At 44.8% G+C, this 25,054-nt stretch overlaps 1 protein-coding gene across 9 annotated transcripts in view; it reads left to right on the top strand.

Annotated features, from left to right (window-relative positions):
• The first annotated feature begins 8,003 nt into the window (after positions 1-8,003).
• cspg5a (chondroitin sulfate proteoglycan 5a) overlaps positions 8,004-25,054 on the top strand; it is a 35,769-nt gene continuing 18,718 nt past the window's right edge. For 4 of the 9 annotated variants that reach the window (XM_080768577.1, XM_080768575.1, XM_080768574.1 and 1 more), the window contains exons 1-2: positions 8,006-8,572; positions 19,560-20,532. In XM_080768577.1, the coding sequence (XP_080624703.1) occupies positions 8,476-8,572; positions 19,560-20,532 (1,070 nt within the window). In that variant the 5' untranslated portion in view covers positions 8,006-8,475. Of the gene's footprint in view, positions 8,573-19,559; positions 20,533-25,054 lie in introns of all 9 variants that reach the window. The other 5 variants (XM_080768572.1, XM_080768576.1, XM_080768570.1 and 2 more) reach the window with 2 other exon arrangements.

The raw sequence follows: 25,054 nt of genomic DNA, 5'->3' as shown, positions 1-25,054 counted from the left end.
AATCACTTCCTGTCAGCAACTGATGGAGTGGTATGGATGGAGTATATAAATATATTTATATATATGTAATGCCTTAAGTTAGATTTTTTTCATATTTGTCTGTGTGTGTTTGTGTGGGTTGTATGCATGGGTTTGTCCATGCCCACAGCAGCCCCACACGTGTACAGTGCATTTTCAAAAAGGAACCTTGTTTGAAAAAAAAAAAAAAAAGGAACCTGTTTGTCATGTTAAATTGGGTTGAACGTATAAATTGCTTGTCAACAATACATGTTCTGATGGCACATTGAAAAACAACAACTCATAAATAACTGATCACAAGGCACATCTATGATTGATACTATTTCAGAGATGAACAAATATTAACATATGAAACATGCAGCTATATTTACCTGAAATTGTGGCAGTATTATACGTAGTGAAGACACTGGACAGACGAAGTCTTGCTTTGATTGATTTAATAGAGATGGACAAATATTAGCTTCGCAAAGCTTTCCTGCATTATTGACGGCAAATATTCCAAAATACAGAAAAAGTGGTCTAAAAATGTGTGAATAAATTGAGGATTGAGTTTGTTGGGTACTTTGACTGGCATGTGGGTCTATGTGTGTGCGTGTGTGCGTACGTGCTTGTGTGCGTGCGCGCGCGCGTGTGTGTGTGTGTGTGTGTGTGTGTGTGTGTGTGTGTGTGTGAGGGTGCGTGCGTGCGTGCGTGTGTGCTTAGCCGCACAGTGGTGTGAGACAGAGTGGGTGGATGTGGACAGTGGTGAGGGAAAATATCTGTTTTAATATTTTGTGAAGGCTCCTACCAGCTAAAGCAACCATGCCGGCATGCCATGCTTGTATCCAAATGTATACTGTTCTGTACTGAAAATATGAAAATATGTCTGCATTTACCGTAGAATAGATGCGTCACACGTGTTGTGTATGGAGCAGCAAGGCTGACCATAGGCATGCACGTGGGGGGAAGGGCCTATGAATGGATGGCAGACAAGGCAACGTTGGGGATTTCAGGAAGGCAGTAAGTGTGTGTGTGTGTGTGTGTGTGTGTGTGTGTGTGTGTGTGTGTGTGTGTGTGTGTGTGTGTGTGTGTGTGTGTGTGTGTGTGTGTGGGGACACAAACATTTTAGTTCTGCTCTGGTTAGCAAGCATGGCATTACTGTTCTCATCTAAATTCTCCCAAGGCACCAAAAATACCTACTAGATCTCGGAGGAGAGGAACAAAGTAGAGTTGATGGACCGATAGGTGGAGCAGAGATGGATGGATGGATGGATGGATGGATGGATGGATGGATGGATGGATGGATGGATGGATGGATGGATGGATGGATGGATGGAAGGGAGAAATTATGTGATAGAGATGAACTATCAGGCCAAAAGAGAGATGGCAGAATGGAGAGAATAAGAAAAAGAAAGAATAACTAGAAAAGGGAGCTCTACGGAGTGCTTACCTCCGCCAAGCCAGGTGGCCTAACCAAGGCTGTGTAAGTCAGGGGTTGCAGCTGTCAGGATTCGAGGAAGTACTAATACTAATAACGTTGTCGGGTACTGCATGAAAGCCTGGGTATCGAGGCTAGGTACTGCATAACCAGGTGGGGCACATGCATTCCCAACTGGCATTGTTCCTAACTTGCATCATTCACGCATCACAAATAGGCTTGTGCACAACGGGCAAAATGTATCAATCAAGACTGGGCCTAATAATGACAGGGCTTCTCTGTGTGATCTGTAGCTATGTGAATGACATCATGACGTGACGTCAATAACATGATGTCAGTCTATCCCAAATATGGAGTTGGGGACATACCGTACTTACATGATGGTATGACACATGGCCTATACACATGGTACAAGGCCTATACACATGGTATATACACCTATTCATCCACTATATGGCAATTTGAGTATGTAGAGCTCTCCCACATCTATATGTATGAAACCACTGTGCTATTGGAATCTACACAGATGCACCCAAATAATTAATTATATCATATCCCTCAAGTAGGTCAAATCAATTTTATGTGTCAGTCCAATGGAGCAGGTCTGACTGACAAGCTACATCAAGCGTCTGTGCGAGTTATACACGGATACAAAAGCCCTGCATGCAGACTTTAAAATTGGACTGGATCTAAAAGTGCGTGTGTGCAATGTGCATGCATGCGTATATGCACACACGCGCTTTCAAAACCCTGGTGTAGCTCGGCCTATATACGTAATATGCTGTGACGACATTAAAGGGATTGTGACATTAAAAGAAAAGGTTTTGTAATTTTTCTTACTTTTTTTTGTTTTCTGAGCTCAATTGCACCCAAAAAATGAATTTTAACATTCAGTAGATTTTCTGTGGTCTGCGGTTTTCTGGCTCAGTGTGATGTAAGAGCCAGCAGATGTCACTGTTTTCACTGTTTTGCCTGTTTTCATTGCAGCTCAAAAGGCTTCACAGACAAATCCCAGACCACAGAAAATCCACAGAATATTCAAAGTTCAGGTTGTTTGGGTGGAATTGAGGTCATAAAACATAAATTTATGTTATGAAACCTTTGAAAAAGTTTTCTTTCTCTATACTGACCAAAGGTTGCCACGGGTACTTTTTCGTACACATGAAGGCACATCGGGTTGAGTCCAGTCTGCAAACGGACGGATCGAAACTTCGACGGACAAAACGCTCCTAATTTCTCCCCATGGATCTTACGTCATAATTCATGTAGCCTATACATATAGTCACATGTATATGGATTCTGTGCCATGTTGTAAAAAATAAAATAGGCTACGTTTCATCCATCACTGAGCATTTCCTGACTTTATTCACACACTACTCTACTGGACCTGGTCAGAGCTAATGTTGTAAACCAGGGCAGATGCACTCCTTGCCAGATGTGCGACAGACAACATCTAAATCAAATAAGCTCAAAGGAGTGTGTTCTCATTAAAACAGCAGTATAATGAGACTAGATTGTATTATGCAGTATGTATAGAAATATATAGGTCACAGAATAACCCTAGGCCATTCAATATGCACTGCATTTGACTGACTATATAAGGCCACTGTTCACACAATTAGGATTAGGATTGTTTAATTGGCACTGTGTTGCAGGCCTGTTAATATTTGCTCTTTATTGTACCCCTAATCAAATTTTTGGTGACACCCTCGGTCAATCAGGAACCACCGTTTTTACATAAACATACATATAGTTACGTCAGCAGGGGCATATGTCAGTGTCGGGATTTATATAGACATATAACTCAGATCAACTTCAACAATAGCAAGACAGAAATGATCATATTCGGCCTTCATTCTTCCACCCCTCCCGCCGATATTCTAGGTCCCCTCAGTTCATTCACACACTCCTCGGTCAAAAACCTCGGAGTCACCTTTGATTCAGCCTTCAAACTGGAAAAACAGGTTAGCTCTGTGGTCAAAACCAGCTTTTTCCACCTTCGGCTCTTAGCCAAGGTTAAACCCTATACCCTACCTATATCCCATAATGACCTGGAAACGGTTATTCATGCCTTTATCTCATCCAGACTGGATTACTGTTGTGTATTATGTTAAGATAATAATATAATAATTATTATTATTATTATTATATTAAATATAACCATATTTTATATTATATTTATCTATATGGCCTATGCGTTCATGTATGGTTGGAGTGGAACACTGACATCTGCTTTCAGTCTAGGTGCTGTTGCCATGTGTGGGAGGAGACCTACCTGTTGCTATGCCGCGCCTCCAATCCAGCATGGACCAATCACCTGCCCGTCATCTCCACTATTTAAACAAGTGTTGGCACCTGTGCTGAGCACAGTGTGCTCACTGGCAGTGTGTAACAGTTTGCACTAACTGTAGCTGCGTATTTTATCATTTTTCATGTTGTAGAGTGAGATTATTGTTGAGTGATTTTACTTTATTGTTTTGCCTATTTATTTGTGTTAGAGTTGCATGATTTTGTATAACCTTTTATTTTTCCACTGACTGCCACTAAAACCCCAATCAAGGCCCTGCAGCTTTAAGGACCTGCACCTGGGTTGGGTGTGGTCAACCAGGAGCCCTATATAAGAGAAGACAGAGTGTTTAGAGGCAGAGAGAGGGGGAAAGGAGAAGGCTGTGTTAGGAGGAGGAATGGGGGCAGCTCCATGGGCTAGGGCCAGGACACTCCAGCTGGGGGCCAGCGGCAGCCATGATCGTCGACCACAGATGGGTGGTAAGTGCCATGAGAGCCAGGCCTTCGACACTGTAAGTGCCACGCCCGGGGCCCCTGGCTGGCGTGTACCCGGCTTGGCCTTGCCCATGGGGGGGCTGTTCGGAGAACATGAGACACAGAATGCAGCAGGCGACGGATCGAGGGGACCGAGAAAGAATACCCAGACAGACAAGGCTGGAGAGAGGGAGCGAGTGCTGCTTACGTGTCAGCGTAGGTGGCCGGTTCTGATGCTGGCTGCCGCTGTAAGTAACCTTCTGATGCAGTACTCGCTCACATACCTATCTACCAGAGCCGTTTGATTTTAAGATGTGGAAAGGTGAGTCAGTGCAGCCAGAGTGTGCTATAGCATTTATCTTTGTAACCCTTTTTATTTTCCTGAGCTACTAGGCAAGCCAGAGTTCTTATTTTTAAAGGTGAGGACAAGATTATTTTGATTGATTCCTTTGAGTAGCTTCATATTTTGTTTGTAAAAGACACTGTTTCATAGGTTTGAAATCCTCTAGGATAAACCCATTTCAAACCGAACAATATACAATATAATTACTCTTTTTCTGTGTGTGTGTGTGTGTGTGTGTGTGTGTGTGTGTGTGTGTGTGTGTGTGTGTGTGTGTGTGTGTGTGTGTGTGTGTGTGTGTGTGTGTGTGTGTGTGTGCACACACATTAAACAAATAGTAATTAACCCCAGAGGTCCGGGCCTGCATGGTGTGTTTTAAGGGCAATGGATCAGTGTTGAGTGTCAGATGCTCCTAGAGGCTATATGCGCGTGACATCATTGTACCCGGACGTTATGCCGGAACGGCTACTGCGTGGCAAACTTTCTACTTTCTGACCTTGACAGCCCATACATCCAAACAGAAAAGTCCTATCTGATTGTGTTAAACGACATTAAACTCACCAACATCACAGCTGTACAGAAAGCTTGAATTATCTTCTTTGTATCTGCAAAGTGTTTGTTTCATAAAAATCCACCGTAGACATGTTAACTACTTTTGGTCAAGAAATTCCATGCAGGTGATTATTTTTGTCAGTTTGGAAGCGCTCATTTTCAATAACGCAATGTCCTGCTGCCTCCTGCATTATGTGCAATTTAGAAACAAGTGGTACGCAGGACTGCTGACACGCTGAGTGATTTCCAACAATTAAGTGCTTCCAAACTCCAATGCTCCATGCTGCTCACTGTTTTGCCACTCAGTGTAGATGAGTGGGTGGAAAAGTGCTGCATGTGTGCCACTGCATACTCTCTCAATAACTAGAAATATGATATAAGAGTTTATATATAGATGCATTGTTGCCATATTGCTGTTGTCTGAACTCTTTCCTGTATAATTATAATTATTTACGTTTCATCCCAGAGAGAAAGACTTATGACTTTCTAGAATATCTAGAAATGTATGATGTTTTATTTTCAGCAGCACTGCACTTCAGTCTTGTTTCTGGGGTTTCTCACTCTGTCTGTTTAGCAGGACTACTGTTCAGGGTGGCATATACTGTTTATAAAAACTCTCCCAGAGAGAACAGAAACCGGTCTATTGTTGAAATGTTTTTATTTGAAACTAAAGTTGTTGGCCTGCACTGTCATAATTACAGCATGTGACTTAATGTAGGAGCTGGAAGAGTAATGTGTGTGTGTGTGTGTGTGTGTGTGTGTGTGTGTGTGTGTGTGTGTGTGTGTGTGTGTGTGTGTGTGTGTGTGTGTGTGTGTGTGTGTGTGTGTGTGTGTGTGTGTGTGTGTGTGTGTGCCAACCTGAACTCAAATGGTCAAAGGACACATTCAGCTTGAGATGCTGCTTTGGACAAGGCAATGTCTGATTATGTCTCTCAACTGCAGAGTGAAGAGAAAGAGAGCTTAGTGTTTATACTGAAAAATATATTGATTGATTGATTGATTGAAATCTTTATTAACAGTTTGCAGAATTACAGTACATTTCAAGCACAAACTCAATACAAAGACTGTTAACTGTGAGTGGACGACCCAATTAAGCCTTACACTTGGGGAACAGGGGGATAAAAGAAAAGAAAACGAAAGACAGAGTGTAGGGCGCCTGCACACAACACCATGCGTTGATGCCATGTGTGCATATGTGCAGGCACCCAACACCACGTCCATACAAAAACATAGTACAATCCATAGTACAAAGACAGAGTGTAGGGCGCCTGCACACAACACCATGCGTTGATGCCATGTGTGCATATGTGCAGGCACCCAACACCACGTCCATACAAAAACATAGTACAATCCAGATACAAATTCAGCTTTTACAGAGGCCAGTTTCGAATTGCAGCCATCCGTAGGTGCCCTTTGAGAGCAGTTTTGAAGGAGCCAAGGGATTCACATGTCTTAATGACTGTTGGTAGGGCGTTCCACATTTTGGTCGCATAGGAGCGAAAAGAATTTAGTCCCTTGTTTGTGCCGAATCTGGGTTGTACATGGTTTGTTGCACTCCCTCTGGTGTTGTGGGTGTGGACTTCGTTTACATTAAGGAAGTATTTAGACAGGTACATGGGTATCTTGGTGGTGTATCTAATCTTGTGGACCAGACCCATTGCAAGATGCTGTACTCTGTCGTCGACCCTAAGCCATCCCAGCCTGTCAAAGTGGGCAGGGGTGAGGTGGGTTCGGGGGGTGAGGCCAAGTAGGAGCCTGACCAGTTTGTTTTGGGAGGTCTGGAGCCTTGTTTTAAGGGCCTTTGAGGTGCTGTGGTACCAGGAGGTGGATGCATAGTCAAAGAAACCTTGTACAAGGGCTCCTGTTAAGGTCTTCAAGGTGTTTTTGTCGACCAGTGAGGAGATCCTGTAGAGGAATCTTGTTCTTTGATTGACTTTTTTGATTACGTTGGTGGCCATCTTATCACCGGAAAGATTGGCCTCCAGGATGGAACCTAGGTAGGTAATTTGATCCTTCCGTGTGATAATATCATCACCAACTCTAACCAAGAAGCCATCTGCCTAAACGATGATGGCATTGGTGGTGCATAAATCCAATCCAGACTATCTATTTTGGGCGGCTTTGGTCTTTCTTTAGACCAAATACATTCTCCTCTAAACTTCAATTAGACCTATTATCCTATATGATCTACTTTTCACAATTCATGTAACACTTACTAAACTTATCGAAATTAGACATTGCTTTACCTTTTCACACAGGCACACACACACACACACACACACACACACACACACACACACAGGACAGCCTGATATCTCCCTCTCTGGTCGGCCCCCTCAACTCCTTTATGGTTTTTTTGTGTTTGGTATAATGCACGCGACCCCCACCACGACCATTACCCCGAGCCCTCACCCATTCATCACCGCATCCGTTCATCACCATGCACCCCCCCCCCCCTCGCCAGCCCCTCCTCCTTTCTATTGTTCATTTGTGTCTCTAATCACCATTAACGAAAACAATGTTGTTTTGATTTCATTCGGCCTTATTCTCTAGATGTTCTCTCCCAAAGGCAATACTCCAAGTGCGAAACGGAAGAGAATTCCAGTCAGACATCCATAAACTTTTTTTAGACAAACAAATTGCATGCTTTATAAGTTGTAGCGTTAATTGTCTATTTACTTGGTCCCATCCCATCACTTTTCGTGTTTCGTCAACTAAACAGAGGCACGCGCCTGAACACGCGTGCACTAAAGTGCTTGTGATTTACATTTCTCCAAAATTGGGTAAAAAGTAATGGGGGCGCGCCATAGCCTATACCAGACCAGAGTGAGCACTATATTGAGACTCAGGCCAGCAGTCTCCGCTGAATAGCAAATTATTGAAAAGGAGAATAAAAAGCCCTGGGAAGCGCGGGGGGAGGAGGGTAGTAGTAGGAAGGAGGAGGCAGAGGGGCAGTAACAATCCCCCCTCTCCTTCCCAGATGATGAGAACGGTGCTGATCGCATCAGAGCCCGCGGACCGTTTTCCCAACAGCCCTTCATCACTTTATAAGCAGCAGACCACCGCGGCGTCCCTCCGCCTCAGCCCCCCGATCACAACGCTCCTCTGGCCCAGACCGACCGACCTCTGTTCTGTGGTGAGGATGATGGACCCGTAACAACCTCGGCTGTGTTTAATTGGTGAAGTAGTAGTGAACACGAGAAGACCACTCAACACCAAGCGGGTATGGAGAAGCGCATGGAGGCAGGAGTCTAGACTCGGATAAAAACGGCTGCTCGCGAAGGAAACAAATCAGACCCTTCGGATTATTTCCCTATTTGGACTGTTAACTGCAATAGATTTAGTTTTCTTATCGTTTGGATTTAGGGTGTATTGTTAACGCGCAAAGATGCAGGGAACGGAGGGGAGGTTGTGCACGGGATGCTGGAGGTTAATGCTGCTGTCATGCATCATGTCTCTCCACTCAATTCCTCTGGCTGTCTATGGTAAGAAATTAATCAAATTATCCATTACTTTGCACTTCAACCTGACCAATACGGAATATATTAACCAGTTTATTAGCACATGCCCTCTTGAGTAGTAGGCTATAGTATCTAGTCCACACACACACACAAACACACACACACACACACACACACACACACACACACACACACACACACACACACCATTGCCTATAAATCACTCCCACAGCAGCACAACCAAAAATGAGGTCAGACAGTGAGTCTTCATTTGTAGGTTAAAGGAGCCGAGTTAAGACTGTGCCATGGACCACTGCACTGTCAACATTTCTTTTTATTGAAACAAATGAATATGTTGTAATTCAGTTCACTAGCTTGCACTGAAAGGCACGGTGTCTCTGGGAAATTGAATGGGGCAGTTGCATTTTGGAGAACCATGTGTGCCTGTAGTAGTAGTAGTACCATCATTTGACAGTTAGCAGTGACCCAGTCGTTCCTATCACTAGAACTAGGTAATGCAGTCAGCTATGCTATGTCCCCAGAGGCTCCTTGCTGCCACTATGGCCATGATGGAGCCCCAGCCACACAAAGGCAAGGATTACAGCTGGGCCCGGGGGTCCCTGCTGAATTATGCATGAGGCAATCTGAACGGACATTCTGATACACACCGCCCCATCGGCTTGGGGAGGGGGAAATGAGTAAACGTAAAAAGACACAGAAGGCTCTCATCAGTTCCTTCTCCCTTTGTCTGTACAAATCACTGCACATAACAGGCTACATTACTGTCATATTAATAGCCTGGCGAGTATGGCCATGATGTATAGGCCCAATCAATGCGGTGCATGTGGCATAACCTGGTCAAACTCTTTTATGTTATTGGATGAAAATGATCGCCATTACTTTTTCTGTCTGATTCCAACTGGTCACAGCTGCTTTGATTCTGGATGATGTTGATGCAGAGGTTGTGTAGACTAGTATCAGATCTACAGTAAAGCCCTTACTTTCAGAAAGCCAAGAATGCAGTGTGTGTGTGTGTGTGTGTGTGTGTGTGACTGTGACTGTGTGTACGCTCGCGTGTGTTTTATCCCCGATCAACATTACTATAAGCCAGTCAAGAATGCCTGCCTGTCAAGAATGGTGTGCTCTATACCCGTTTCCAATCCGTTTAAAGGAGATCTGCTTGTGAACTGCCACTCACCCTACAAGACATTCAGGGTTTTATCCAATTGCACCAAAAAACTAAAAACAGGTTGCCAGCTATAGTATAAAGATTGGCATTCTGTCAAGCAGCAGCATCACAATCAACCTTGAGCTTCCTCCCCCTCCCCCACCCACCCACATACACAGTTACGCACGCACGCACACACACACACATTATCCTCGCTTCAGCAATGGACGACAGCTTGCTCCACGTCTGTGAATACGGTTCAGTATAGACAAGACTAAGATCCCTTTACTGACAATATCATAATCTACTAGGGCGTTCACTGTATGACTTAGTACCAATGCATGGCCTATGGTATATGCCCCAGTTTATCCCTCCCTCGATCCATGCATGGCTGAGGGTTATGCTGAAGGTGGTGGTTCAGTGATGGCCACGACCAATTGCAGTCAAGGTTCACTTATATCTATCATTGGGTTTATGGCTCTTAAAGTATTGCCTATATGGATACATATACCTCTCTCTTTTCCTCTCCTTCCACCCTTTCTACTATTTCCCTTGTCTCTTCTTCACCCCCATCCTTTCTCTCTTCCCGTTATTCTCTTCCTCTGTCTGTATTCTACTCCACCCCGGCCGACACCCCTGGCACTACACATATCTGTTAGCTGAAAGATTATCTTTGATGTGATACGATTTAATCTTCAAGCCAAATCTCTTCACCCTGCCGTTTAAGATTTTCCCCCTTAAAAGGGATTTTAAGGGGGAAAATCCACACAGATTGAGAATGTATAAACCTCAGGTTGTCTGTATGGCTGAGATTGATAGATATCTAGAAGTACACTTTTGGTCATTCTCTTGTCTGTCTTCTTGTGTTCTCTAGAAAACCCTAACCTTACACGGAAGCCACGGGTGAGTCTTAAACGGCCACGTATGTCGTCCTCCGTCGTGGTCTAAAACTTTACTTTATCAGCAAAAAAAAGTTGTTTGCGGTTGGCACAAAAATAGTGTTGCAGACGGGATTCGATACCAGCAGGTGTGGGTTGGGAGTCTATAAAGCCTTAACCACACCAGTTGGACACCATGCAACTCTTTGCACCATGGTTGCATTGGTGTGGTTGGTTTTGTTGCAAGGAGTTGCGAATAGTTGCAAGGAGTTGCAGCTGGTGTGGTTTGGGCCTAATGAGGCAGCTGCGGCATTTGGTCTGTATTAAAATATGACAAAGCCCAACTAATGTAAAAAGAAAGAAACCCCTCCCCATATTTCTGGCAGATATAGTTGAGGGGTGACTTCTCCATTCTGCACCACGGTAGTGGGCGGATGATCATCCCATAGCTTTGGAGGCTATAACCATGGCAGAATGTCCAGTGTTTACATAAAACCACTTAAACAGCTTAAAATTTGGGAAAGTTCAAAAAGGGTTTGGCAGTTGGGTGCATATGCCCATGTGCACATTCATATCAATTGGTCCAGTCAGTGAGAAACGGGCAGAACAGTGGGTTAGGACAGACAGACATTTCATGATTAATAGGTATAGATCTACAAGTTCACAATACTTTGCAATAGACACAATACTTGCATGCATTGATATTTTGAGATGTCCTCTTGTGTGCCTTGGACACAAAAAGTTGCGTGTTTTCCAAACTATTTCCAGTGGGTGTAGTCCAGTATTTCCAGATACTATCCAACTCTTATATTAGTCATTCAGCTTGTCATAGTCATTACTCATGCAAGGTGCATTTCAAGCAGTCATAGTAATGATATCAATACTGGTTGTTAAAAATACAGGATATAGGATTCTCAATTTATTGTTAAAGCTGTGATCCAGCTGCTGGGATTCAAAGGTGAATCCCTGCGTGGGATTCAAACGTGGTTCTCCGGCCCGCACAATAGACCAAATTTCAAATCACTGCCGATAAGGAATCCTTGCTTGCTCACTTAAGGGTATATTGCATCATGAGCTTCAGGCAGTACCAGTTGTCAACCAGTAAATGTCCTACTCAACCGCAGGGTCTAAGAGAATAGGGATAACAACAACCAAGAATAATAGATAATGGAGAGATGCAGCCCTACTGCTGGTTATTGGTTTATCAATGTTATATGACAAAGAACAAGAAGGCTGATAAAACCATTAAACATTCAGTGAATGTTTAGCTTCAAGGTTTCCCACCTCCCTTGGAAAATCTTTACAGTGGGTCTATCATTGGGATTTTCAATCGTGTATGAGAATCACAATCAACTTTAACCAGCTAAGCCCTATTTTATACTTAAATAGCAAAACATAGCAATAACCATGCCCTGTAAAGCTTGTAGATCTAATATGACAGTGGTGATCATCAAACATAATTGATTTTCAACAAAACGAACAAAAGAAAACCTCCCATCATGTTTTTGTGCGAGTAACGCTGTCATACAATGCACAATTGAGTCAATAGTTTTGCAAAGATATCAGGTCCTCACATATAGTGAACGGACAGCATATGTTGTATATTATACACATCACTCTGTCTGGCACATGCTTCCAAATAAGGAAAAGACAGGAAAAGGAAAACCTTTCCTACGGTGCTATCACTGCTATGTGAGTGTGACCCTTGGTGGTTGTGAACACTTCCTACCTGAATGTGCCACTTACTTACCTTACTAAAACAGACAGCTGATTGCGGTCAGCCGGCCCACATTAGCATAAGAGGCAATGAGCTTGACCCCACCAGCTGCTGGTTACTGTGTGCGAGATTAAAAACAAAAGAGTACACAAGAGGTTTACTCTCCATGGGTTCTCTACTTATTTTTTAGGACAGTTGAATGGTACAATATAAACAGCATATCTGTGTGTGCATGTGTTTTGTTTGCATGTCGAGCGACTACCCACATGTAATAACATATACCGGTACACTTTATAGCCTGTTCACATGCTGGAGTTCCGCCAGTGTGTGCACTGTGCATACATGTATGTGTGTTGTTCTGGAGGTGCACGCAGCACGCATGTATCACACCAGGTAAGAACTGTGTGCATGACATGTGTCCTGCAGGTGAGCCTTAATCGTCCATATTGTCCTTGTGTTTTCATTTTGGTGTGGGTGTCATTGTGGCCATTCTTCCCTAGTGGACACCCGCATGTTTCACTGTCAGTAGAAGGTCATCCAACAAAGTTTCGTGACCAGGATGATAATAACAGAAGGTAGTTTGTCCTTCATCTAGACTAGAGTGGAGCGGTCAAACACATAAGTGCTAAAAAAAAAAGAAAAAAAAAGTTATTCAGCCATGCTGAGTCGGCGTTCTTGTCAACTCTGTGCCCTTGAACATTAATTTACATGCTGAATGTGTGTGTGTGTGTGTGTGTCTAGTTGTGTGATAGAGCTCTCACTTTATTTTGTCTGTGTAGGCACCTGGTATGTCTGTGTAAGTATATGTATGTATGTGTGTGCGTTGGGGTTTGTGTGTCAGTGTGTCCTTGTTCGAGTGTGCGCATGTCTCCATCTCTCTGATTCATTGAGTTCAACTTCATATTCATATTCAGTGTGCTCATCTCCCTGGTCTCCCATCACAAAGAGATGCATCCACACTGCCTCTGACCAGTGTCATATTAGCATTCAGCCTCTCCACCGTTGCTTGTCATGGAAAATAATTAAAGATGCAAGGGGGAGGAATCCATCCTTTGAAAAGAGCACACACGCCCGTTAATAAAAGACAATGTGAAAAGGACATGAATTGTGCTCTGGCTAATTCCTTATTTCCTATACAGACCACCTTATACAGATCACAGACCCATTTTTACTATTGATTGCCAATTAGGCTCAATTGAACTAACTAAACACCCTCCCTGGTCTTGTGTTAGATAAGGAGGTGCGTGTGTGTGTGTGTGTGTGTGTGTGTGTGTGTGTGTGTGTGTGTGTGTGTGTGTGTGTGTGTGTGTGTGTGTGTGTGTGTGTGTGTGTGTGTGTGTGTGTGTGTGTGAACTCTCATGCGCACGCACGCACGCATGCACGCACACACACACACACACACACACACACACACACACAGTGTGTACAGATGCAGATTTGCCAAGCTTGCAGCGCGGCACCAACCCCAGCTCACAGTGAGGCCAAGACCGTTCCCATAGCAACTCGTCCATCCTCCATCCCACCACCTGTGGAGTGCAGAAATGAAAGGATTTATGTGATGGAGGGCGAGCAAGGCACAGAGAGAGAGAGAGAGAGAGAGAAGGGGAGATGGACAGACTTTGCTAGAAAATCAATGCAGAGGTATTCAATTAGAGGTGAATGCAGACCTACGCATTTCCACCATGCATCGATATTGATGACCACTATTTAAAATTAAAACATCTTATTGCCTTATTCATGAGAGAGAAAGACCAAGTACGAGAGAAAGAAAGATAAATTCTGTATGGATGTAAGAGAGAATGAGATAGGATGGTGTGTGTGTGTGTGTGCGTGCATGCTCACCGTGGGTTGTGATGCAACACATGAGTTTGGTTGGAGACCAACACTGTTGTGCAAATCAGACCTGACTGAGAGGTTTGACTGCTGGGCACACACTTAATATGGGTCAGTGGCGTGCTGGCACAGATGAGGACCAATATGTTGTGTGTGTGTGTGTGTGTGTGTGTGTGTGTGTGTGTGTGTGTGTGTGTGTGTACGCGTGGATCTCTTGAGGCTATGTATGTATTCATTATAAACGTACCACACCACATGGAAATGTATGATCCCATATGATATGATCCCATATGATCCCTAAACCTCAACCCATCCACTCTTCCTCCCTGTCTGTGTCACCGGTGCTGCTGTGGGCCCTAACTGTCACAAACCATCACGCTCCTCTTTATTTCCTGTCATGACCAATCACAGTCCCAGAAGCTCATGCCTTTACGACTCCCAAACTGATCACAGCTAAACAAAAGGCGATGCTTGGGGATTGATGGCTGCCAACACACTAGCTAACAACATAAACACACAGCCATGTAGCCATACAACATGCACTATGCATACAGAATACAGATTCACTCACACACGCACGCACAGACAGACAGACACTTTGAGCGTAACGATTGTCCTTATGCAATACAGTTTTATTGTCGTGGCTGAGAGCCTGAGGTGGAGGTTAAACAAAGGCCTCTTTATTCCACTGAGGGGATGAGACCCCTTTTGTCTCATGGGGGCCTCAACCCTGTCTGGGCAAGAGAGACAATCCATTTCTGGACGCAGACTGTCCATTCACATCTAAACTGGGACTTAACCCAACGCGGGGTGACCCCAGGACAGCCAAACTATGCAGGCTGATGACTCTAATGATGATAGTGAGTAGTGACCATTTTTAAACAATCTAGGGTGCTTGGTTTAAGTGCCTTGACAGTACAATGGAATGTGTGTGAAATCGGACTCTCCCTTAAAATAGCAATGCGGCAACAATTTGCCTGACCACACCTCATTTTAAACACCCTTGGGTGTGCGTGCCGTGTGGGCATGAAAGTGACAACTATATCGGTTGTAAACTGTAATGACTCTTGCACTGCGCTCTAATAATAATACATTATATTTATAAGGCGCCTTTCAGGGTACTCACCGTACAACAAATTCAAAACAATCAATACAAAATACAGTTAAAAAGCAAAGCAAAACCTAAAGTACAGCTTTGTGCCATTTTGCGCAGAGTGTGTGGGAATAACCGGTATGTCACTCTAGTCTGCACACTGTTGGTTTAGCTCTCCATTCAAATGGTCTGTCTGTTCTTTAGGGAGGAGCACAGCACCAGCAAAGGATTCACAGCACGGATTTGAGTCAAACACTGAACTGAGGTGACCCAGGTGAGGCACCCGCAGTAAGAATTTTGGCTAAATACCTAAAATGCTAATCAAGTATCATTTGAACCTACTCTAGTGTCATTTATGCGATATGCTCTACTGGAGCGGCCTCAGTGCTAGACAAGCAGCCTGTCAAAAGGCTCGTCCTCATTAATCCAATTAGGCTAACGAGGCAAGCTGGTGAAAAGGAGTAAATTGAATTGAAACACTTCAGAGACAGTGAGACACTGTGGACTAACACCCAGCAGTCATGTAGCCATCGCCTCTTGAGGAGAAAAAGTGAATGTATAGGTGTCTGTACAGTTGTACTTCACAGCTCATGTCACTCCATTTGATTCCAGTTTCTGTCTTTCTGTGCTGATTGTTTTCCAAACATTAGTCTCTGCACACACACAGACGGTGTCAAACTGTCTGGAAGCTGAACATGGGACTTAAGTGTCTCATTAGAGGCAAAGCTGTTGCCTGAGTGGTCTGCCCAAGGGATACTCTCAAACACAGCCTTGAGCTGGAGAATTCATCATGACAGTTTTGCACTCAAAATATATGGTGGCTTGTGTGTGTGTGTGTGTGTGTGTGTGTGTGTGTGTGTGTGCGCGCACGTGCGTGTTTTGATTGAATAACAAGTTGTCTCAAGAGTCAAGACAATTTACATATACACCCCCCCCCCCCTGAGCATGCATCTTTTGCAATGGTGACAAGGGGATTATTTCTTTGGGTGGCCGGACAGTGAAGCCGGACAGTGAAGCCGGACAGTGAAGCAGTCGTTCCTACACTAGCCCCTAGCTCCCTCTGCACAGAGAAGAATATGAATTAATGGAATGAAAATAACACGACGAAAAATCAGATATCACCATTTTGCATGTTGTTTTTGTGCATGTTGTTGCCTATTGTGCTGTAACATTGGGGGGATATAGCCTCTGATATTAGCTACACTGTACATTTCTATATATCTTTGATATATCAGGGGGGGAGGGGGGTTCGCTGCCCAGTGTATAGGAACGACGGACATCTGCGAGGAAGAGAGGAAAGAGACAGAGAGATACAACAAGCAACATCAGCAATACTATAACAATAATATAATGACAGCAATAACAAAAGACACCCTGAGGGCGAGAAGCATCTGCCTGGGTGAATACAGACTGCTGGGTGAGAAGGATCCACCTGGGTGAATACAGACTGCTGGGTGAGAAGGATCCACCTGGGTGAATACAGACTGCTGGGTGAGAAGGATCCACCTGGGTGAATACAGACTGCTGGGTGAGAAGGATCCACCTGGGTGAATACAGACTGCTGGGTGAGAAGGATCCACCTGGGTGACAGCAGATTGCTTTGTGAGCGCTGGCGCTTTGGCATAGGGGGGTCAGATCAACATATGGAATGAATTCTGTACTGGCCATATATGGAGTGTACAGGGTTTGATGAGGTCAGATCAACATATGGAACAGGAAGGACGGGTGGGGATGGATCAACATATGGCATGTCAGAACTGGTCAGCTCCATATATGGAGATCTAAGGGTTTGAGGTTTGAGGTCAGATGTATAGTTGCTGGCCAGCTCCATATATGCTGATCTAGGTGATAATCCAGTCTTCTCCATGTATGGTTATCTAGGGTTAGAGGAGGTCAGTGTCTTTGACCGAAAAGTGCACAATGAAAAACGGGTATGGCCAGGGTTCATGGCCATGTATAGCGTGTCTTGAGTGTAGAGGGTTTGATGATGTCAGATTGATATATGGAGCGTGTCACGGGGCGTGATGGACTGACAACTATAAGATCTAGGGGTATTTATGATGTCACATGCACATGTGACGCACGTGCGTGCGTGTGTGTTTGCGCGCTCGCGTGTGTGTATGTGCACGCGTACCTGACTGAGAAGGAGAGAGGTAAACAGAATATGGATGATGTTACCGACTTTGATAAACTACTGTATGGGTAGTTTGTCATTTGTGTGTGTGCGCGCGTGTGTGCGTTTGTGTGTGTGTGTGTGAGTAAGTGATAAGCATAGTTTTTTGGCGTAACGGCTGCTCAGTTGATGTGTTGTACAGCAGTGGACCTTGGGACTGTTAGATGGATTAACCCCCATACGACCCTGGCTTCAAAAGACCTAGAAACCTTCAACTATACCAGAAAATAATCCTCCAATATACTGAAGGCTTATACAGTATAGCAGTCACCATTGGCAATAGTGCGATTAGTATACGTAATTTATACATATGCATCTGTTTATTTATTTTTAGCTGTATTTATCTGACAAAGGTTTCCTGAGGATGGCATGGACTTTGTTTCAGCACTACATTCATATGGATCAGTGATTCTCAAACGTTTTCATTAAGGATCCTATAGGCATTACACTACAGATACCATTTTCTATCCCCAATATACAATTTAACTCTGATACTGTACAAATGGAATCAAATGGACCCATAAAGGTCCCTTTGGTTCCAATTGCACACTCTGAAGTGTCCACTTAGCTCCTAACAAGCAATCATTTACCTGGGGATCCCCTGGAAACCCCTCACGGACCCCGGACCCCATGTTGAGCACCAGTGAGAACACATTAGAACTGCCCATTGTCACAGTGCACTGAGCAGCTTTCATGGAGCAATGGGGTGCCAACTGCCTTGCTCAGTGGCAGCTGGCAGTTGGCTGCCCCACTTGGGAGCTTTGCAGGAAATGCATCTGTTTTTGTAATTATCAAACTTATGAAACTAATACAAAGAAAGTCATGAAATGGTCATCGTTTGAAAACTTGTGTTTTTCAACTTTCAATTAATCGTACGTCTGTAGTGCACGACTGCACGTACCTTGCGAACCGATCAACCGACCAATCGCCAAATTTGGCACGCGTGTCGCAGACGACCGGAGGGAGTTGAGCGCACAGCATCGAGTTGAATAGGCGGTTGTCCAGAACCGCCGATCCCACTGATACGCCTATTGTACAAAAGGCTCTGGCCGAGGCCCAAATGAGCCAATTGATTGCCCTGGCAACCCCAGCCTAGCCTTGTAAACCATCCCAGCTGCATGAGTTAATTATCTGTGTGTGTGTGTGTGTGTGTGTGTGTGTGTGTGTGTGTGTGTGTGTGTGTGTGTGTGTGTGTGTGTGTGTGTGTGTGTGTGTGTGTGTGTGTGTGTGTGTGTGTGTGTGTGTGTGTGTGTGCGTGTGCGTGTGCGTGTGCGTGTGTGTGTGTGTGTGTTATTGTCGGCCACTCAACCCCAAACACACAATTATGCAATGAAAGTCATAGCGTTTTTCATAAGATATTATATGAAAAAAGGATGTAACATTTCTACTTGTCCATATAGACTCAAACTGTGCTCCTATTAATGTATATTGTGTATGTAATACAACACAGATGGGGGTTGTCCCAGATTAACCCATGTGAGTGTGTACAGTTACGTCACCATGGCAGGCAGTGACCTGGAAGTCATAATAATAAAAACATGATATTCTCAATAATTTTAGGTTGAAATGTTTTTAGTGGAATACTACTGTGTCAGATAATGTGTCTTCATCAGGTATTTATAATGTCTTGTCATCAATGAGATTGGATGTTGGATGCCCGTATAGGGCCCCAACCCCCAGGTCTACTAAATCCTGCTAGCATCCTAATCCTTAATCCCAGCTCCTTGTCATTCAGACAAGTACATTCGAATATGATTCCCTTCCCTAATCTACATGGGGTAGCGACCCCAAAGCACTCAAGGGTCCCCCATGAATGAAGTAATTGACCATATAATAAGGACAAAGTCACTGGCCATGAGGTCATTCTATGGCAAAAGTAATTGACAACTATGTAATAAAATTTTTATAAGAATATATAAATAATATTTTTTTATAATAATTCGTAAAATATTGCGTCTCTCAGACATGGGAAGCTATTGAAAACATACAGTATACAGAAAATTCACAATATCACTATTTTCTCTGGTATAGAGGTTGATACAAAATAAACAAGTAAAATTATCGGTACATTGACTTGATTGACTTGACATTAAAGTGTTTATTTTTCAGTTGTTGTTGTATAATAGTACAATAACTTGTGTGTTTGCAGGAAACGTTGCTGCTTCCAACGCCACTGAGCCAGACAGCATTTCCAACGGCACCACCCTCCTCAGTGAGGAGGAGGGACTTGCCACGGTCAATGATGTCATGGCGGCAGTAACCGGGGTGAGCGGCTCGGCCAGCCCCGACATGTTTGACACTGTGACCCAGAGGGCGGGCCGCGTCCCGCGGGCCGGGCAGGAGGAGGAGCCGAGCAGCGGCATGTTCGGGGAAACGCTGGAGGAAGGGGGCGTGGCCGCCCCGCCTCAGCTCAGCCCAGATTCGGCCGAGACTGAGTTGCTGCTACCCAGCGCCCCCCAAACGGAGGACGACGCCATGGAAGGAGAGGAGGAGGGGGAGGAGGAAGGCGGCGAGCGCCTGCTACGCACCGATCCGCCTTGGCTCAACGCCAAGGACATGGTCGTGGTCGACCTGGACGGCCTCTCCACCACCACAGCCCCGCCCCCGGGCGCCGCCAACCCCTCCCACCCGGACATCCTCCGCGTAGACTTCTTTGACCCCTCCTCCCGCGGGCGCGGCCTGGACCTGGCCCCACCCTCTCCCTCGTCCCTGGCCCACGAGCTGCAGGGCGGCGACCCCACCTCGTGGGCCATGCCGGACAACTACGACTACCTCACGCCCTACGACGTGTCTCCCACCGCCGACGAGTACACGTACAGCACCACCACGGACACCTACGGCCTGGACGACGACCTGAGGCTGACCGCCGCGCCCGCCCCGGACCGCCCCAGGCCCTGGGGCCCCGACGCGGCCCCGCCCAGCGTTGGGGCTTCGGTCCTGGACGCCAGCCCTGCGGCCGTCCCCCCTCCCACGGCGGTGGACGGGTCGGACGGGCTGGGCGGCTGTCGTGCGGGCTACCAGGCGCAGAACGGAAGCTGCCGCTCACCCTGCGATGCTCTGCCGAGCTACTGCTTCAACGGGGGCCAGTGCTACCTGCTGGAGGGGATGGGTGTCTTTTGCAGGTATGATGTATTGCACGCACACACACACAAACACACACGCACGCACGCACGCACGCGCACGCGCGCACACACACACACACACACGCACACACGCACACACGTACACACACACACACACACACACACACACACACACACACACACACAAATGCCTCGTTTTGTTTTACCACTGTGCTATCAATCATTTTGAGAAGAAAATAATGCATATTTTAGTGTATTTAGTGTAAACATTGCAATAAAATAGATGAGATGCAAGACTCAGTTTTATTTTAACTCCAAAGAATCAGAACAAATCAGATTTGGTTCCATTGATACACTCTTCAGAGTTGAATTAATACTAAGCTTTTTAATGTGTAAGTACTAACATGTGGGAAGCTCCATTCGTATGTAATAGAAACCAGTACATGTTATTGGATTATTTACAAGGGAGTTTTATGAGGAAACTTCCCTTGTTTTGCCAGGTCATTTTCTGCAATTTGGCTAGCATCTGTAAGCTTGAGTCATGCGAACTGCACGTCATGTCACGTGTGTGCGTGTATGTGTGTGTGTGTGTGTGTGTGCGTGTGTGTGTGTGCGTGTGTGACTGTGTGTGTGCGCCAAATGCCATTTTCATATTTCATATGAGATCATGTGAGTTTATTCCAGCTCTCTACATTGTATATAGCTTTCTTCTCTGTCCAATGCATTCACTGCCATTATTCAAATCCAAAGCCTCTCAGCTTGTGAGGATTTCAACAAGCAACCTGTGGTACCATGGAAGTTGTTGTATCTAGGTGGAGGTTGAAGGTCAATGGGTTAAGCTTTGATTTATTTATTATAAGGTTTAAGCCATGATGCAGACAGGATCGGAGGAGAGACCTCTGTTGCTGATATACTGTACATGAACACGAGGCCTAGGTTTTAAGATAGCAGCTGAAGATCGTGTTGTATTTGTTCATTTGTGATCCATTAGCTAGAAGACATGACGATGATGAGGAAAGCTGTAAACATTAGTTGAAAAACAGCATGTTAGGTTGAGGATTAATGGCGGATTGGACGGTTGTTTGGCTTAGGTGGGGGAGGGGAGGAGATTTGCGGTAGCATGTTCTGTCCGATAGCAGTCCAGTGTTTGCAATTACCAATATGATGGCCAATATAGTGATTCTTTCCTTTTCTATGTGGATTGTGAACAGATTTTTCCCCACTATAAAATGCTCAAATAAAAATAATAATTATCTGGTGCAGCAGCATCTGTTTTCTTCTCTAGATGTATAAAGAATACATCAGTAATCTGCAAATGCACTGAACCCAACAATCAATTAGTGAACACCTGCACAGACATAAAAATGTACTGTAGACTATAAACATGGTAGCAAGTCCCTGGTTAGTTGGCAGCTTACTGACTGGATCTGATAGAGATGAAGATGGAAAGTGTGAGCTGGCATGAGCCTAGTGACACCATGCCAATGCTTTCATCTGCAGGGCTTGGACTGGAGGGCTCATGTACACACTCACACTCACACTCATTTACAAATTCTGTGATATGGCATATGACCACTGATGGATGTCCAAAACCGTTACTATTCAGGAAATGGGACTAAAAAAACGGATCCTAAGTATTAAGTATTTAGTACTCTTGTTCTTTCTTTTCATGGGTTAAGAGACAGACTTAACCATTTTCACTTGTAGATCATGTGATCTATACTCTGTTGTACGACAGCATCACATGCTGAAAATAACAGAGCTACAAGCTCAAACGTACCCCGGCCCACAGGTTGGGAATCGCTGCACCGGATCATTCTCTTGGCCTCTACTGTATTTCCACCTAGCCTGATTATCAGACTGTAGCTTTCTTGAAGCTTCAGTCTGACATTGTCTCCTGTCTGAGCGATTTCAAGGGGGAGGGGATTAGAATTTCCCTCAACCAATAGCCATTGTTTCTTTCCCTCCTTCCTCATGTGTGTTGCACTGTGTGATGACGCTGAAAACGGGCCTTGGCGCTGATTGGTTGTTCGTTAGACCCACCCCCACCACCGATTCTCATTGGATAATACATTTTTGTACCGAAGAAATTATAGGTTCACAGTGCAACACCAGACCAAGAGATGCAGTCCACTCAGAGAGTGGGCGGAGTCTTTGGGCTGGATCCAGGCTAATTTCCACCAGAGAGACAACAAAGGTAACCTCAGTCAATTCATGGCTCTAACCAGAATGGTCTCTTGTCCTGTATCCTCTCACGGAGTCCATCACATTCACATGCCATTTGCCCATGTTTTGGAACAACTTGTGTTAAATTAGAGCGATGGTTCCACAGCATAGTCCAAAAAGTAATTGAATCTGGACAATATATGTAAGATCCCTCAGTATTTGCGGCATGTTTTGGAGACCAGTCTGGGGATGGATGTTGTCCGTTGTCCGTCTGTATGTCTGTCCATCTGTCCGTCTGTGTACAGCTAATCTCAGGCATTTTTGGCCTGTGAAACTGGACAGTCCGATTCATGTTTTTACAAAACAGGCTTGAGAGGTGATTGAATGTTGGGCATTCAATCACTTAATATAGGTCAGTGGAGTGCTCTGTGTGCGTGTGTGTGTGTGTGTGTGTGTGGTGTCACATGTTTTGTGGTGTGAGACGATCGAAGATTGCCCACTGATACGTCTGGTCTGGTGACATCAAAATGCAAAGTAGTTGGTAGAAGAGCAGAACAGCCGCTCCCAAACCTATGCCCACTGCTTTGCAAACCAATCATATGACTGTGCCAATATAAAGGACCACCCTAAAGATTTTGGATTGGTTGTGATTTTTGGCTGGGAGATAGTCCGTAGTTGAGCGAAGCCTTTATAGACTGACTTGAGAGTCTAGTCATGTGTCTACATATAGATATACTAATGTGGGGTTGCTTGTGCCCTTGTGTCTGCTTCTCTATGCTTTGATGAGCTGCTACTGATGATGATACTTCAGATCACTGTCTCGGCAGAAACCTTGTATCTCCATATCCATTTTGCCAGCTGCTTGCAAAGCAGCTGGAGACTTACCCATAAAACCCATAGTCTGAAAGGCATAAAACCCATACTCTGAGCGCTGCAACGTGAAGCTGTGAGCTGAGGCTGAGGCACACAAACTGATTATAGCTGTACATAAACGAGACCTTGCTGCAGCTAGCAATTATGTACATTCCCAAAAGGCACCATTCCAAACAGCTAATAACTTCAATACTGTATTAGTTTAGTAGTTGTGTACTTTGACAGTTTGACTTATATTTTTACATGAAGGATATCTCAGTTTGGATATGTTGTAGGCCAATATAGAGAGACCTGAAAAGTTTGCTACCCCGCCAGGAGTTCCTCAGTAAATCCAAACTTGAAGACACCTCAGGGTTCTCCAGCTTCAAACTTGCCAGGACTGACAACTTTGGACATACTTCTTCATGGAAAGAATGATGCAGTCTAGACTCTAGGCTGCAAAGGATTCTGGGATGTGTCACTTACTCACTTGTTGTACAACCCTGAGTGTTAATTTAACACTCTCAGAATTCAAACTCCCTGAAGCTGAGATGATAATAAATATTAACAATAATACTCAACCCTTCAATCTCAAGAGAACCTCATGGTACAATATGACAGCACCTCACAGAAGTGCATACGGTATACAGGCTTTAGTTCCATGTTCCAACTTCATTAGACCGACAATCTACCTCAAACCCTAACCTAACCACGGGTGCTAGTCCGAGTGCTAGTCCGACCGTTGTTCCCGCATTACCATCAGATCGCGTACATACTGTAACCCCCTGTCATAGAATGAGCTTGCATACAGTACAGTACATATGCTGAGCATGAGGGCTAATGTACAGTAGGTCCACAGCACCAAGGACAAAACATAGGCATGATTTGTTCGCATGAATGCACTGTAATGATGTGATCACTTTGTGAGGCTTTTAGCATAGCCATTCTTGTCTGTCTGTCTGTCTGACTTGAAGACTGACTCCACAAACAGAGATAATTATGAGAAATCAAACACTCGTGAGGATGAAGCCTTGATAACCGATCTACAAGCTCACATCGTGTCACAATGCAACGTATCGAAGGCGGGGTTGGCGAAAGGGCCTTTCTGTGTGGAGTTTGCATGTTCTCCCCGTGTCCCCTAGGGTAGATACCCTCACAGAAAACATGCAGTAATCCTGGTCACTAAACTGCCTCCCCCTGGCCAGCCGGGGCGCCTGATGGAGGGAAAGGAACTGGTTGGAATAACGTGTTCCTTCCACGCGCTACGTCCAACCAGGGAAACTCCCCCCTGTCAGGTGTAAAGGAGCAACTTGGACACTCAGGCATGAAGGAAGCATGAGTTCAAGTCCGTTGCTCTCCCCTTGTCCCCCATATATGGGGACTAGGTTGGTGGAGGGTGTGTAGAGCCCAGGATCACATTAGATGATTGACACCGGGGTGAAAAATGGGTTACAAAATCGTGGGATAAAAAATATATAAAAAAACAAAACAATGCAACGTATTGTGAACTTGTAGAACAGCTATTTCAGCACAGGACACAAGT

This window comes from Protomyctophum bolini, assembly GCF_963924005.1.
Source record: "Protomyctophum bolini genome assembly, chromosome: 7".
Classification (NCBI taxonomy): Eukaryota; Metazoa; Chordata; class Actinopteri; order Myctophiformes; family Myctophidae; genus Protomyctophum; species Protomyctophum bolini.
Note: the sequence above shows the minus strand (reverse complement) of the source record. Positions and strands in the feature narration are given on the sequence as shown.